At 45.8% G+C, this 17417-nt stretch overlaps 1 protein-coding gene across 3 annotated transcripts in view; it reads right to left on the minus strand.

Moving 5' to 3' along the window:
• LOXL2 (lysyl oxidase like 2) overlaps positions 1-17417 on the minus strand; it is a 99085-nt gene that overhangs the window by 43458 nt on the left and 38210 nt on the right. For all 3 annotated transcript variants that reach the window (XM_084615308.1, XM_084615306.1, XM_084615307.1), the window contains one exon: positions 257-468. In XM_084615308.1, the coding sequence (XP_084471434.1) occupies positions 257-468 (212 nt within the window). The remainder of the gene's footprint in view (positions 1-256; positions 469-17417) is intronic.

The following is a 17417-nucleotide window of genomic DNA, read 5'->3' on the forward strand; positions in this document are numbered from 1 at the left end:
GACTTTAAACAGATACTACACTTTATCTCCTCCAAAAGGTTGGGCTCAAACTGGCCTCACGCACCCCTGGTTACAAAAGGAAGTGCCCTACATTTAAGATATTTACACAGAAGTAAAATCTGATCCACAGGAATGAAGCAACCAGCCGAGGTTTGCCCACTTCTAGGTCTCTGCTGTAATTTGAAATTTGCATTTTTGAACAAGGCCTGAGTGTTCGGGAAACACGACCAAGGCTTATAAAAAGATCCCCTCTTACTTGTAGACCTTGACATTGTATTTCCTCTCGCCCGGAAATCCAAACATGCCGCAGACGACTCGGGAATTCTTCGCGGTCCAGTGTTTGTCACAGATCTGCTTCCAGTTCCCTCCATCTTTCACCTCCACGTAACCCTCTGTAACAGGTACACGCCTGCGGTAGGTAGCAAGAATGGCTCGGATCCTTATGTCCTCCACCTGGATGTTCATGTTCTAAGGGTAAAAAGGGTATTTTAGGGATGCATTGTAGCAAGGCAACAGGTTCGAATGGTTAGCTCAGGGAACTGGAAGTCAGGGCACCTGGGTTCTCCACCTGACTTGTTTTCCAGCTGAATAAACTGACCCAGGGAAGACAAAGCGGCTTATGCAAAGTCAGCACAAGGAGTCCAGAAGGTCCTGTTCCCAACTCCCCCACTGACCTTCTGGGCAACCCTGGGAAAGTCATTTAATCTTTCAGTGTCTGTTTCTCCAGCTTACAAAAGCGATGATACTTTACCTACCTATGTACAGGACCTTAATGTGCCCGGACAAAAAACATCATATATATATATATATGATGCAAAAAGTATTATGGCCGGATGGACCTTTACAAATAGGACATTTCTGGAGTTTCTAAAAAGATCCTTCACATGAGATTTTTGTTGTTTAAATAATATTTTTATTTTAGTCTACTTCATTTAACATCACCACCCTTGGCCATAGCAGAGCCATATTTTTATTTTCAGTTTTTCCAGCTTGCTTAAAAATGTCCTCTCCACTGAGCACCAGGGGAAACTTTACAAACGTCTGCACAATTGAAGATCCAACTGCAATGGTTCCCCCGCCCACTCTGTGCTTGCCAGCAACAGCTGCGTCGTTCCATACTGTGTTGCAGCATTTCGCATGCTGTAATGGGGAAAAAAGGTAGCTAATGTCTTTGCATTTTAGGTGTGACTTGCTTTGTGCCTTAACTCACATGCGTGGGCCTGAGCTAGGCGGATTTACACCAGCTGAGGATCTGCCCTCAGAAGCATAAAAAGTGAGCTGGGCCTGAAATTCATATAATCACAGCAAAGTATTTGTGCATCACTTTCCTCACTATGGACCCCAGGTACCACAAGTACCCAAGGTCCCTGACGGGCTAGTACTCAGGTTGCTAGCCCATGCCCCTATGTCTACACTACTACTGTTACCCATGTTAACTAGATTAACATTAGCACATGTTACAATCACACCTTCAATTGCAGTGTAGACATACCCACAGTGACTTGCCCAGGGTCACACACAGGAGGTCCTGAGGCAGACAGGGAATTGAACCCAGATTTTTCAAGTCCCAAGCTAGCATGCAAGCCCCTGGGCTTTCCTTCCTCCCTCCTTTCATCCACCAAGAGCAGAAATCTTAAAAGTGGGTCTCTCCCATTGTTATTTGCGTGTACTCGCTGTTTGCTCAAACTGGATTTCTCCTTTAGATGAAATGCACTTGGGACAGGAGATGAGTCACAACGGCCACATGGAGTTAACATTTTGAGCCTGCGTGAGGGCAGGAATACTGTACAGCAGAACTCAGAAAATCCACTGTGGCAAGCAATTAAAAAGCTAATGGAAGTTTATATAAAACTTCAAGAAGTCCTTTTTCTTGTCAACAGTATAAAAAGTACATGGTTCCCAATGGTTACATCACAGCTGTGGAATTCTTCCTCTCCCCTCCCCAAGTTTAAACACTTACACGTGAACAAAGCCCAGCACTTTAAAGGAACACGTGCTGTTTTGATCCACTGCGATCAATTAAAAATACAAGTTGCTAGAGGCAGGAAAGGTCACGTTTGGATTGCCTAGAAATGGAAGCTGCACATCTGCCCTGGATAGGAAGAATCCAGGGAGCCCGCATTTGGTTATGTGGTTGCCATGTGTAACTTGCTAAACTACAGGCCACGGGCCGGATTCTCACCTGCTGCAAACAGATGTTACTTCACCAAAGTCAATTGGCTGAGGCTCTGGCCTAGTGTGTTGAGAGGAGGGGACTCAGCCCAGATCCCTGCATTTGCTGGTGGGCTCTGCTACTGATTCACTCAGTAACCTCGGGCAACTCACTTAGACTGTATTTTTTCAAGCATCCATTCATTTTGATCCACTGGCTTGACAATGCCTAGGCATTGATCTTACAGAGGTGTTGACCTCTTGTTGCTCCCATTAACTTAAACTGCAGTTGTGGGCGCTTAACATTCAACCGTACTGTGTCTCAAAGGGGGCACTCAAAACCAGGGGTCACTTTTAAAAAATTTGGCCTACACCTCTCGTTATTTATGTAGTGTATTACAGTAGCACCAAAGAGCCCAGGTCATGTACCAGGACCCCATTATGCTAAGTGCTATACAACCACAGAACAAAACACAGTCCCTGCTCCAAATTGCTTATCTTCTCTCTGCCTCAGTGTACCCCCCTTTAAAATAGGGCTAACACTATTTAAATAGCCAGAGTACCTGAAATAGGTCCCTTTGAAAATCCCAGCTCATAGGGCACTAGGGCCTTTTTCCTGTGCACCTCAATGCAAGAGCACAGGATCCTTATTGCAAAGTAGAAGGTGATAGCAAGACTATATATTTGTGTGGCTCTTTCAGCACAAATCTGGAAAACTCATTTGCACCATGAGGCCCCCTCCTCCCTGTTAGGATCTGGTAGAGTCTCCTGAAACACTGCACAGCTTCATATCGTCCTGGCAGGGAGTATTAGAACTTTGTTGTGTCTCCAAAGGCTGCATTTGAAATCTAGACTCTCTTTTTGCAGTCCATCTTATAAAAGCCTCCCGACTCTTAACCTTGAAGATGGATACATTGCCAAGGAGCAGGTTTACCTGTAGATACAGGTGATAGAAAGGCATTTCCAGAGAGGAAACCTCATTTCTTACCCACTGAGATTTCACGAGGAGCGGCCAAGATCCTTTGGCCGAGTGTTTCTTGCAGCAAACGCCCGGCCAGAGCTTTGCCAAGGGAGTACTCAGCCCTTAAAGTCAGTCAGTATAGGGTGTATTTATGGAGCACTTCCTGAAATGGTCTCCTGATGTCAAGCCAGTGTTCAGAATCATTTACGTTAGCTACATAATGAAGACAAGAGCCCATTTCAAAATGGGTTGGGGAGGATTTGCCCGTATCAGATTTTGACCATTTACCATTATATTAGTGGGGAGGGGAGGCAGTCGGGACAAAGAAAGGTTGAATACAGAGGAAGCGCCATTGCTTGAGCTATTTTTTTAAGGTCAGGCTTGACAAAGCCCTGGCTGGGATGATTTAACTGGGAATTGGTCCTGCTTTGAGCAGGGGGTTGGACTAGATGACCTTCTGGGGTCCCTTCCAACCCTGATATTCTATGATTCTATGATTCTATTGAGGCAGCATCACGGCCCAGTGGATAGGCCAGACGGGATGATCTAGTCCCATCTGACCCAGTGAGTGACCTTGGACATATCTACAAAAAAAGCCCATCTGTAAAATAAGGGATACAATGTCATCATGCCCCTTTGTAACAGGCTTTGATATCTAGGGACAAAAAGTTTTATCTAAAATCTAGTACAGGTTATTATTTAAGGGGGAGATTTTCAAAAGGCACAAGGGGTAGGGAGGCATCCCATTCCAATTGGTGCGAGGTGTCTAAATCCCTCAGATCTTGTTTGGAAAAAATCAGAGCCTAAAACTGTACTGGGAAAAGCACTTGAGATCATAAGAGCCGTGGGAGCAATCTGCACTGGCAGCAGGGAAAGTGGACTAGGTAGCCTAATGGAACTTCTCCATCTATAAACAGGGTTCAAAAAAGAACTAGGTAATTCATGGAGAGTAGGTCCATCAATGGCTAGTAGCCAGGATGGCCAGGGATGATGTCCCTAGCCACTGTTTGCCAGAAGCTGGGAATGGGTGACAGGGGATGGATCACTTGCTGATTCCCTGTTCTGTTCATTCCCTCTGGGGCCCTGGCACTGGCCACTGTCGGAAGACAGGACACTGGGCTAGATGGACCTTCGGTCTGACCCAGTCTGGCCGCTCTTATGTTTTTATGACTGTAGAGCACATCTACCCCATACGGCTCTATTAGCAAGTTATCCACAAATAGCCACGTCAGCAGTGTTGAGCTGGAGCCGGTTCGCTAGAACCGGTTGTTAAATGTAGAAGCCCTTTTAGAATCAGTTGTTCTGCGAGGGAGAACCGGTTCTAAAAGGGCTTCTACATTTAACCGGCCAAAAAGCGGCACCTTTGGCACCGACTCCATGGGTGCTCCAGCCCTGGAGCACCCAGGGGGAAAATTTGGTGGGTGCAGAGCACCCACTGGCAGCTCCCCGCCCCAGTTCACCTCCGCTCTGCTTCTCCGCCCCCCCCCCGCCAGGCTTCTCACGAATCAGCTGTTCGCGCAGGAAGCTGAGGCAGGCTGAGAAGCAGGCTGCAGCTTCCCGCTCAGGCCCAGGGAGGCAGACGTGAGCTGGGGTGGGGGGGTGGGGGGGAGATGCAGGGGAACTGCTCCCCGCCCCAACTCACCTCCACCACCCTCGGCCTGAGCGGGAAGCTGCCGCCTGCTTCTCAGCCCTCCCAAATTTTCTCCGTGGGTGCTCTAGCTATGCTCCCCTAGGAGCCAGAGGGACCCGCTGGATGCTTCCTGGGAGCTGCCCCAGGTAAGCACCTCCGGGACTCCCCACCTTGCCCTCCGGCAGGTGCCTCTGGCTCTTAGGGGTGGGGTGGGCACCCACTACGGTGGCCCATGAGACCCTCCTATCCGGTTCTGGGGGCGGTCAGGGGCCAGGGGAGGGGGGTGGATGGGGCAGGTGTTCTGTGGGGCCGTCAAGGAACGTGGGGGGGTTGGATGGGGCAGGAGTCTCGGGGAGGCAGGGGGTGGCAATGACCCCTCATGGGGTGAGGAGGGAACCTGTTAAGATTTTGGCAGCTCATCACTGCACATCAGCATCACTCACTGTGTATTCAATTCATTATACTTGACTATTCCCCTCCCTCCCGCCCCCTGAAAAAAAACTTCTGAATCAAAACTTCAGGGTTAAAAATCCACCCACATATTCCAATTTAGAGCCGCTTCCATTTTACTTGAATTTTCAAAACTCAGCAATGTTCTGCAGCTCAGAAGCCTGCACTCAACTGGATGGAGGAGACAAGCCCTTACAACAAAGGACGGTCTCCCAGATGTGCCATCTTCTAGAATGCCCTTCGTCCTGGGAGGAAGGCCCACAACAGCAATCGTGAGTCTCATCTGAACGATGCCTGGTGCAAATCCCAGATGTTGAATATACGCCAGTCCTTATCCTGGCCAACAACAAAAAGCTGGGATCCTTGTTCCCATATTGCACCCACTTAGACCCTGCCTCTCCATTATAACTATTCATTATTTTTATGATGCAGCCTACAGGCCCCAGCTGAGAAGGAGGCTTCCACATCTGCAACAGGGATATCAATACTGACCTCCTTCGTGAAGCATTTTCAAGAGCTCCTGAGGAAAAGTGCTGGGTAAGATCTAGGGATTAATATTATTGTGCTAGGTCGTGAAAACAAACCTAGTAGCAGAAAACCCTGAAGAGTTTAACATCTAAACAGAGAAGTCAGACAAAAGGTGGGAGCAAGGGAATGTTATTAACTCTGTCTTGTAGAGGGGGAACTGAGGCAGAGACCAAGTGGCTTGCCCAAGAGACACCGTGGCAGAGCCAAGGAACTGAACCCAGACCTCGAGGTCTAGGCCAATGGCTTCACAAGACAATCCTTTCTCTAGCCAGCAACTATGAGCCAGTTACTCCCTTAGAGCTAAACCATTCGCTCTGTGAACTGTGTTTTTTCAAGGGACAAATATGTGCGTTAGAAAAACACAACAACAAAAAAAGGGCTGAGAGCATCCTAACACGGAAAGGCTACAAACACCCTGTGCCTCACTGGGGCATACCAGGGATTTCCAACAGTAGAGCAACAGGCAAAGACGGAAGCCAGCAATTTCCCATTGGAGACTCTCCCAAGTTACCCAAACAAAACCCCAAGAGAAGGAATTACAATCTTAGGAAGGTTATTTAAAAAAATAAAATCTACTGGCCAAAGTTCTGCTTTTGTAGTTAGTCCTGCAGCTGTTCCCGGGACAGTGCTGATGTCCTAGGGAGTGGGAAAGTGGTCTAGGGAGTGAGAGGCACACATCCCAGCTGTACCAGTGACTGATTGTAAGGAGGTTGTGGTCTACTGGCCAGATCCAGGAACTAGGAGTCAGGACCCTGGGGGTTCTCTATTCCCAGATGTGCCACGGTCTCACTTGGGCACATCACTATTCCTCTATCTTCCCATTTCACAGATGGGGAAACTGGGGTGCTGAGAGTTTAAGTGACTTGTCCAAGACCATGTAAGAAATCCATGTCAGAGACAGGATAATAACTCAGGAGTTCCTGGCTCCAGTCATACGTCCCTCTCTCAGAAGAGGCTCATGCACCAAAATACATAAACCAGCCAGCCAGCCATACTGACTTGTACTCAGCTTAAATAGAGCCACTCTTCATTTGTTCTGATTTGTATTTTGTCCTAGCCAAGGAGAAAAAAAAAAAATCAAATTAGCAGGAAATAAATCCTCCTTTTATACTTTAATCTCCAAATGGCTATAACTGGCCAGTGCGAAACATCATTTCATGATCTGCCTGAAGACCAAGTATAAGCCACATCTATTTCCCCCCGTTTGTTCTCTCTATATCTATTTGTAACCATACAACCCTTCAATTGCTTTAACCATGGATCTAACCCTGAAGTAATTACTCAAGCAGAACTTCCATAGACAGAATCAAGAACGGCAGAATCATTGGAAAACTAAAGGGGGGACAAGGTGGGGAATAATCGAAACAACTAAATACAGCTTTCTCAGGGAACTCTTTAAAAGGACTGGTAAGATGCCCCGCCTCCATGCCTGCAACTCTGTATGGATTTCAATGGTTTCTCCCCACTGCAGGGTTCTGTTGGTTGCACTTGAATTGGTGCGTAGTCAGTGACAATGCGAGTAGACAGACACGCGCTTTATCCTTCCAACACCAATGTCTAGAACAGCCAGGCTATTGCGGAAAACAGATCCCTCATAAATTCAGAAGGAACCACAACATTTAATAGCCAGAGCAGATTTCTTGTTTAAACAACTATTGTCGTATTTAACATACACATGTAGAAAGATCAATCGACACAGAGTGCATTTATGGGAACAATACGGTATTTATTTTTCTATTATAGTAGCACATAGCAACCCCCTGGGGCTCTGTTGTGCTGGGTGCTCACTGGGATTGCCAAAGGAGCCCAAGGAAATGAAGCACCTGAATCCCACTGAAAATCAATCATGCACCCTTATTATGATGTGTATGACATTAGCACCGAGAGGCGAGATGGAGCCTCACTGTGCTAGGGGCTCCACACGCAGTGCAAGAGACAGTCAGTGTCCTAAAGAGCTCACTATCTAAACAGACCAGGTAAAAAGTATGGGAGAAAAGAAGCATGATCATCATCCACACTTTACCAATGGGAAACTGAGGCACAAAGAGATTACGTGACTTGCCCCAGGTCACACAGGGTGTCTGTGGTAGACCAGGGACTTGAACCCAGTCCAGTGCACCAGCAATAAAGCCACCCTCTTACAAGACCAGACTTCCCAGTCTGCAGATTCCAAAGCATTTTATTAATCAGATATTACCCTGTTTACAGATGGGGAAACTGAGGCCTTATTCTCAGACAGGCTGGAGACCCACGTGCTTCATCTGGAGCTGTGGGGCTCAGCACAGCATAAGGAGTAAAACCCAGAACCCTTGGCTCACCCAGTCCCACATGTAATGATTAGGTAACACTTCCCTTACTGTAAAAGGGTTCTCACAAATAGCCATCTTCCTGATGCAGGGGTGGAGGACAGATAAAAACAAGAGAATTGAGGAACATATTGAATTACCATGCCTCTTGCATAACAAGCCCTCCCCTTTGGAGCTTTTATTCAGCCAGTTTTGCATGACTTCCACCCATTCACACCAACAGCTGTTGAGAATGAGATGCTGTCCCGTCTATCCCAAACCTCAGCTCCCCTTTGGCTTGGAATTCAAGTACTAGCCTAATCCCGACCTGGATCCAAAACCTCAGCCTCTCTCTGCTTCTTAAACATCCCACCCGTATATTTTATATGTAGCCAGCTCTAGCAGTTGTATTAATATCTGTAGCGTTACTTTCTCTCTGAAACGATCCTGTTTCTTGCATTGTTAACCCCACTCACCAAGATGAATGAGTCTGTTCCTTCCTTGTCTGGCACCTTTCCACAAACTGCGCTTCTTGTTCTATCCAAATGTAGTTTTGGCAGACAGAGAGAGACAGAGCGCCAACACACAAGCAACAAGTAATCCTCAGGCCAGGGCAACAGATTTTCTCTTCCCTGATTTAAGCTGTTTTACCCAAGAAAGGTATGAAGACCCCACTGAAGCAAGGCAGGAGGAGGAAGTGGATTAAGTACAAGAGAAAGCCCTACAGATCTTTGGCTATGGTTTTTAAGCAATGGCTCTGCCAAAAACAACTCACTTTCAACTAAAGCTGAATGGGTTTGAGTGAAGTAAAACACCACTCCAAACTAGACTGATGTAAACAGGAGGAAAGCTAGGCACTGGATTGGGACTCAGGAGAGCTAGGTTGTTCCCAACTCTGCCACAGACACCTGTGAGATCTTAGGAAAATCACTTTGTGTGTCTGTGCCTGAGTTCCCCTTCTGCACAATGGGGCTATGGAAATCTGGAGCACAGGTTGCAGGAGTGGAGACTCTGGAGGAAGCACCGGAAAGTCAGTCTGCATGCACATGGCTAGAATGCTAGCTGCAACATCTCTGTAAATAGTTCTCTTAATAAAGAGCCAGTTGAGTTTTACAAGCAGGGAGTCCTCATGTCATTACCCAGCATGCAGTCCATGAAACGTGTTAATGATACCTCCTTTCTTCCACCTTCTGCCTGTCTTGTCTATTGAATTGTAAACTCTTCACAGTAGGGCTGTCTCGTGTGTGTGTTTGCATAATGCCTAGCACCATGAGGACCTAATCTTGGCTGAGACCTCGAGGAGCTACTCGAATGCAAATACATAAATCAAACTACAATTCCAAGAACTGTAACAGTTTGAACCATCTATTTGTTCCCTCCTGCTTCCTCCCACTTCCTCCCACTTTTCTCAAGTCTGTATTGAGTTTCCTCACTCCTCCTCTACAGCCTTGGATACAACTGTCTACCATGTAACCTGCAGCCAAGGGTGGTTACCAAACCACAAATCTCAGCCTCAGAGTGGGCAAAAGACAGTAAAAATAAAAGTTTTGTTGTGAGTTTTCAAGAAAGAGTCCCAGCTTCAAATAAGTTCACGTGAATCTCACCTGGTTTGGTTCCCCCGTCTGAATCAGATGCTTTCTCACAGCTTTAGATCCAATTGCAAAAGGCTCACACAACCTTCAAATTTTTTCCTGTCACCATTTGCCATCTGTTTTGCATTATGCAAAACAAACATATCCTTCTATATCCACTAATCGCCTCTCCCCCAACTTGCTCCTTGTGACAGTTCTGTCATTTAAACACCCATGTGGATGCAGATTAATGCACGGATCAGAATGGATCTGCTTTCTTAGTCCTGGGAATCTGGTCCCCATCCCTCAGGATCCACTATTCATACTTCATTAAAAAAAGCAAAGCAAAACAAAACAAAATCAGGGAGGTGGCAGAAAATCTGCCTGTTTATTCCCTTTAGTATTGCTATAGCCACAAAGGGGCGAGATCATGGCTTTAGACAGCGATTTTCCAAGAGTGAAGTGCCTAATTCCCAAAGAATTAGGCACCACAATCCCTTAGGCTTTTTGGAAACTCCCACAGCTTGGTGCTGCTCCGGGGCTCCAAGGCACACAGCAGCAGTATTGGCCTAATGGTGCAGCATTTGCTCCCCAGCATGTCGGCTCACCCCTGCTAGCTGGTGCACGTGCTGGAGCTGTCAAGGCAAGAGTCTGCAATCTGGCAAGATTACAGGAGCACAAGGACAGAGATCAGACTAAACCATGCACAGGGACATAAGATGGGAGGATAGAGAAGGCTCCTCTTGCCCTCTTGGATCCCCAGCACAGAACAGCCCTTAGTTTTTACAGAGGAAGCAGAAGAAATGACAGTTTACATCCTTTTTGCAATTAAAATCCTTAGGCCCAGGGCCCACAGCATCACTCTGTAAATAGCTGCTAATGCATTTTGCCCTCCTAGCTAGCAGGCTCACAACGTTCTGTTTAGAAGAGCAATGACTGTCTTCCTTCATTATCTACTCCAGCTCAACTAGTTTTTTCCATCCCAGCTGAACCGTCCCAGTTTGACATTCCTCAGGCTTTCCGTCAATGTTAAAAAAAAAAAAAAAAAGACTGATCCCAGAGGAGAAGGGATCTTAGGGGACTTCAGCAAACCACAACAGATGGGCTTTTCAGAAGGGAAGCTCAATTGCCACATTAAACATACACCCACGCAACTACATCATGAGGGAGCCAGCTAAGGAACTGATAGGACGATCTAGTCTGAGCAGCTTGTGCTCATTGACAGATAAGCAAGCTGAATGCTTTTCAACACATAACTATGAGTCAGTGGTTCTGAACTGGTGACTTATCCTAAAACGAAGGGTCAAGCTAAGCCCAGAGGGGGATTTCTGCCTTGACCATTCATCATGTTGTGGGATTTTGCCTCTGTACATTCTAATATTATGTTACCATCATTAAAGCTAAATGAGAACTGCAGAAACAATGCTTGGAAGTGCTAGTTTGGATGTAGCTTGGAGCTATTTGGTTCAACCATGTTCATGATCCTATTTATTCACAAATATACATGCATATATTCACATGAAAGTTTGGGAAACAGCTATTCTTTGTATGGATACTTGCATTAACACATTCCCAGGGTCTCTACTCTAACAGGAATTTTGATTATTCTGTACTCACAGTTCTCCTGTTTTAGAAAGCTTTAGTCATCCAATCAGGTAGCAGGAACAATTCCATGTGATCTTGGTGACCAATCATACTAGTAGTATGATTCCATATATCATTACATACCTTAAGCAGGAGGCATTTATTAAAGAAAGCATACTACAGACAAACAGACTTCCACACAGTTTGACTTCCAGCTTTGTCTCCTTCGTTTACCAGGGACCACACCATGTCTAGAACACTATACAGCACACAAAGAGATCAGGCTGGACGATATATTGCAAGTAAACGCACCACTATGAGTAACAACTAGCAAATCAAAGCGAACAGTCCTCAAATACACCATTGGCTGAAATTAGTTCACAAAACTGTTTAAACAGATATGACTAGCAGGGGGAAAAACCCTTCATCCTTCTTTTGGACCCAGACATCAGGCAGTAGGTTTGATCCATTTACGGTGCCAGCTCCTTCCAACGCCGTTTTAAAAATGGAGGAAGCTACATGAGGAAATCAAAGGGAATGAAAGCTCTGCTCATTATCAAAGCACTGGCCAAGCCATGTGTTTCCTTCATCCTCATGACCACTTCAGGAGTAGCCAGGCCAATAATAAGCTGAGCTCAGCACTGGAATACATTTCTGGGCCTGATGAGGCCTTTTACACCTGTCAAAATGCAAAAGTTCCTGGTGAGATCACCACCCGAGAGATGTAAGTGTGAATCCTGCTCGTGAAACCAGCACACATGGAAAGATGCAGCCTCATAAGATGGTAGGAATTTAAATTCATCTCCATTCTAGATGTGCACTAATTATATTTTGGATCATGAGGAGAAGTAGGTACACCATCCGCCTTCTTGCGATACCTAGCTTGTATCTAATGTTGTACATCAGTAGATCTCACAATACTTTACAAAAGGAGGTAGCTATCATTATCCTCACTTTACAGATGGGGAAACTGAGGCACAAGGCAGCAAAGTGACTCACCCAAGATCATCCAGCAGCCCAGTGGTCATGCCATGAACAGAACCCACTTTGAGACCCAGCCCAGTGCTCTATCCACTGGGCTATGCTGTCTCCTTATAAAACCTTAGAAAGTAAATTAAAGGTTGAATTTTCCAGTCCTCCAGCCTTGTTGGCAAGAGCCACAATTCACCTACTGCTGATCCACCGTCTTCCTCCTCATCCATCTTCTCTATTTATGCTTCTTTTCCAAATGCCTGGCCTATCCCACTGTCCCCACAGCTACGTAAACATCTTTTTATTTTAGTTACCGTCAAGTTCTAAAAAACCACTTCCCAAGATGTATTTGCTTCCAAAGCACAAAGTCACGAGGGTTGCGACTCAACAGACTGGCCATCTATTTATACTTTTTATCAAAAAACGTCTCCATACAGCCCTACGCGCACCCCAGAGAGTCCTCCTCTCCTTTATTAAAGCAACGGTAACAAAGAGTTTATCGGCTCCCTCATCACAACGAAGGCATTACCCAACTAACTCCATATACTTAAAGTGACTTTTAAAACCAAACTATTTCTCCACCCATTCCCCATGCACTAATGTATAGGAGATCTGTCTTGGTTTGGACATATGGAACCACCCATACATACTTCTGCCGAGTAGCATGGACTTAAGAATATCCCAGTGTCCCAGATGTGAAGTAAGCACGGTAATATAGATGAGGTAGGACATGGAAGCTCCCTTAAGATGAGAGCCTTGAGGGAGCAATGCCCGAAGACCACTACTTAGATTATAAGCTCTTCGAGACAGGGACCCCAGCACCTAACATGATGAGGTCTTTGTGAATGTTGGGAGCTTTTAGGAACTAATGCAATACAAATTGCAGAGGCTTTTGCTGCACAGTGAAGGGCTTCACAAGCAGCCTCACCCTTTGCACTGTAAGTTGCCAGCATGGAGGTGACAAAGGGGAAATGCTAGGGGAGAGGATCAGCTGGCAGACATGAGACAGAGAATAGCAGTACGCAGTATCATGGAGATTCTTCATTGTGACAAGTGGTCGCTTCAGTCCAAGAGAAGAAGGATACTTGTCTCCCTCGCAGAAGTGCTCTGAGGATAAGTTCATTAATGGTGGTAAGTTGCTTCAGGGGAGGCAATATAAAATAGAAGGAGGTTGACTGTACCCCATGAGAAAACCTAACAAGGCCATTGCTGCTGGATGGACTTGCAAACTCAGACTGACCTGCAGCAGATTATACCTAGGTCCCTTTCCGAACCAGAGAATATCGCCTTCTCAGGTCTATCAGCTGCCCAACTCAGAACTTCTGTCAGGAGACCGCATGGGACCACCAAACCTGCCATCAGAGCCACCGCCCTCCCAGGTCATCAAAGTGACAGCCACAACCCAAACAGAAGGAACCACTTGAGCAAGCAGAAAGCAGCACTGCAAATTTATAGCATTAAACCAACCCATTGGTTTAACATGGCTGCACTTTAATTGATGTTTGTCTGGGCTTTGGCTGCAAGAACAAATGCCCAGATTTCCCCCTCCCCCCCGACACAGGTTTATGTTGCGGGCGGGTTTGCATTTAGAGAGAAGTAAACATTTAAACTGACACAGAGAAAGAGTAAAACAGAGTTGCCATAACAAACAAGAAAATAAATCTGTTCACGTCAAGAATACTTGAGAGTGGGTAAGTCAGAAAGCAAGATGTATTTGTGAAATCTTGTATCCTGGATTTAATCTGCTCTGTGGATAAATGGGGCTTTTCAGTTTCCAGGACTGAAAAGTCAGCAACTTTCACCAGTACTGCTGTCGTTCTGACAAGTAGGAATCAAGTTAGTTGATGGCATGGCTCTTTGGAGCAAGGACTAACTTTTTGTTCTGTGTTTGTACAGTGCTTAGCACAATGGGGTTCTGGCCTATGACTGGGATTCTAAGGTGCAGCCATAATATGAATGAATAAATAAATAAATACTAATGATTTGAGCTGGCCTGGCAGACTGAGATCCTCCATTTTGCTCAGAACAAGGACACACAGGAGTAAAAGCAATACCAAATTTCCTTCACGCATCTCTCTTCACCCACATGTTACTTATAATTTATTTGCACTGGTGCCCAGAGTGTGCTAGGTGCTCCCCAGAAACACAGAAGAGTTGCCTGCCCTGAGGAGCTCACAGCCACCTCTCACCATGAAAGGACAACCCTCCAGGGGCGAGAGAAGAGGATGTTCCCTGTAACCCTTTCCACCTTTGGCCTCTTTGCTGAGGCTGAGTGGAAAACATGGTGATGCTTTTCGTGAGGTAGACTCAGAGCCACCAACCTCATGCCACATGGGTCATTGAAGACCATTAGACGGTGACTTCTGGATTCTAACCAATGGATTCTAACCTCTGGATTCTAACCAATGGCCAAGAGGTACTTTAAAAAGCTCAGTATCCCCTTGGCTAGCCATTCCTAAAGTTCAATGTAACTTTTAAGAGGACGATATCTTATTTGTATGCAGTGGTGTTGTAGCAGTGTCATTCCCTGGATATTAGAGAGCCCACATGCGGGAGGTCATATCTTTTATTGGACCAGCTTCTGCTGGTGAGAGAGACAAGCTTTTTATGTTATTTGTCCACTTCTAGCCATAATCTAGATAGGGAAGAGTGATAAACATTTCCTTTCTACGTATAAAATAGCTACATTGGTCTAAACTTACCCTAAACTGGTACTGCTAGGGCACTTCTCTATGCCAACGATTAAGTCATTCTTTCGAGGGGTGTTCATTAATGGCCTGATCTAGAGCCCATTTAATCAACAGAAAACTCTTCATTCATTGTATAGGCTTTGGAGCCGGTCCTAATAGATGGGATAGACCAGCCTACCTGTCCAATTCAGTTCTGTCACCCGCTTCTATTCATCATCAACAAGATGACTCCATTCATTGGCTCAGAGGATTAATGAACCACCCTCTGAAGTGACCTTTTAGAAGACAAGGCAGCTTATGAGTGGCCAGCCAAATTGACCACAATATTAATTCTTGTTTATGGTTCCTGAGATACTGCAGAGATGGGTGCATGAGAAAGCTTTGGACAGAAGTGCACACCATCTCTATGGAACATCACTCTTCAGTGCTGGAAATTAGAACAGGCCCTTAGCCATATTTTCTAGCCTAGAATCCCACCAACTAGATAAAGCTTGCCATGCCCACAGGAAAACCTCATTCATTTATACAAAAGGAACTAGATGGTAAGGAAGATTTAAAAGTTGCAGAACATCGTAAGAGGATAGGTTCCCCCCGAATCTTGCACATCCCATCCTGAGTCCCAAATCGTTATGTCTGAAGCAGCTTATATACTACAAACACAGGAGAGTGAGTTTGTGTGTGTATGGGGGTGGGGGGGATGTGAGAACCTGGATTTATGCAGGAAATAGCCCAGCTTGATTGTCATGCACATTGTGTAAAGAGTTGTCACTTTGGATGGGCTATCACCAGCAGGAGAGTGAATTTGTGTGGGGGGGTGGAGGGTGAGAAAACCTGGATTTGTGCTGGAAATCACTTTAGATAAGCTATTACCAGCAGGACAGTGGGGTGGGAATAGGTATTGTTTCATATTCTCTGTGTATATATAAAGCCTGCTGCAGTTTCCACGATATGCATCTGAGGAAGTGAGCTGTAGCTCACGAAAGCTCATGCTCTAATAAATTGGTTAGTCTCTAAGGTGCCACAAGTCCTCCTTTTCTTTTTGCGAATACAGACTAACACGGCTGTTACTCTGAAACCTGTCATTATGCAAGGCACTGCATTTAGCCGTATGGAGTGGAAATCTATCAACTGCATGAAAAAACTTGTACAGACACAGACAGACATCATCTTCCTTTCCAAATGCAAACAGATGGACATCGTACCAAAAGGACTGAAGGTAAAACATCCATTACAATCTACATACCACACAGACTATGCTGACAGCTTGTGCCACACGCTCTCAAAGAAACTGCGGAATCACCTGATCAACATCCTCTACAGCAAACAGGGAAAGATTAAGAATGAGCTCTCAAAAATGGATACTCTCATAAAAAACCAACCTTCCACACAAACTTCCTCGTGGCTGGATTTTACTAAAACTAGACAAGCCATTTACAACGCACACTTTGCTTCTCTACAAAAGAAAAAGGACACTAAATTTTCTAAACTACTACATGCTACAAGGGGCCACAGCAATGGTTCCCTCAACCCACCTAGCAATATTGTTAACCTATCCAACTATACTCTCAGCCCAGCAGAAGCAGCTGTTCTATCTCGGGGCCTCTCCTTCTGCCCCTCCACCCCCACGAACATGATACAGTTCTGTGGTGACCTAGAATCCTATTTTCGACGTCTCCGACTCAAGGAATATTTCCAAAATACCTCTGAACAGCATACTAATCCACAGAGGTCTCCCTACCAACACTACAGAAAGAGGGATTCTAGGTGGACTCCTCCTGAAGGTCGAAACAGCAGACTGGACTTCTACATAGAGTGCTTCCGCCGACGTGCACGGGCTGAAATTGTGGAAAAGCAGCATCACTTGCCCCATAACCTCAGCCATGCGGAACGCAATGCCATCCACAGCCTCAGAAACAACTCTGACATCATAATCAAAAAGGCTGACAAAGGAGGTGCTGTTGTCGTCATGAATAGGTCGGAATATGAACAAGAGGCTGCTCGGCAGCTCTCCAACACGAGTTTCTACAAGCCATTACCCTCTGATCCCACTGAGAGTTACCAAAAGCAATTACAGCATTTGCTCAAGAAACTTCCTGAAAAAGCACAAGATCAAATCCGCACAGACACACCCCTGGAACCCCGACCTGGGATATTCTATCTACTACCCAAGATCCATAAACCTGGAAATCCTGGGCGCCCCATCATCTCAGGCATTGGCACCCTGACAGCAGGATTGTCTGGCTATGTAGACTCCCTCCTCAGGCCCTACGCTACCAGCACTCCCAGCTACCTTCGAGACACCACTGACTTCCTGAGGAAACTACAATCCATCGGTGATCTTCCTGATAACACCATCCTGGCCACTATGGATGTAGAAGCCCTCTACACCAACATTCCACACAAAGATGGACTACAAGCCGTCAAGAACACTATCCCCGATAATGTCACGGCTAACCTGGTGGCTGAACTTTGTGACTTTGTCCTTACCCATAACTACTTCACATTTGGGGACAATGTATACCTTCAGATCAGCGGCACTGCTATGGGTACCCGCATGGCCCCACAGTATGCCAACATTTTTATGGCTGATTTAGA

This window comes from Lepidochelys olivacea, assembly GCF_965140295.1.
Source record: "Lepidochelys olivacea isolate rLepOli2 genome assembly, chromosome: 26".
NCBI lineage: Eukaryota > Metazoa > Chordata > Testudines > Cheloniidae > Lepidochelys > Lepidochelys olivacea.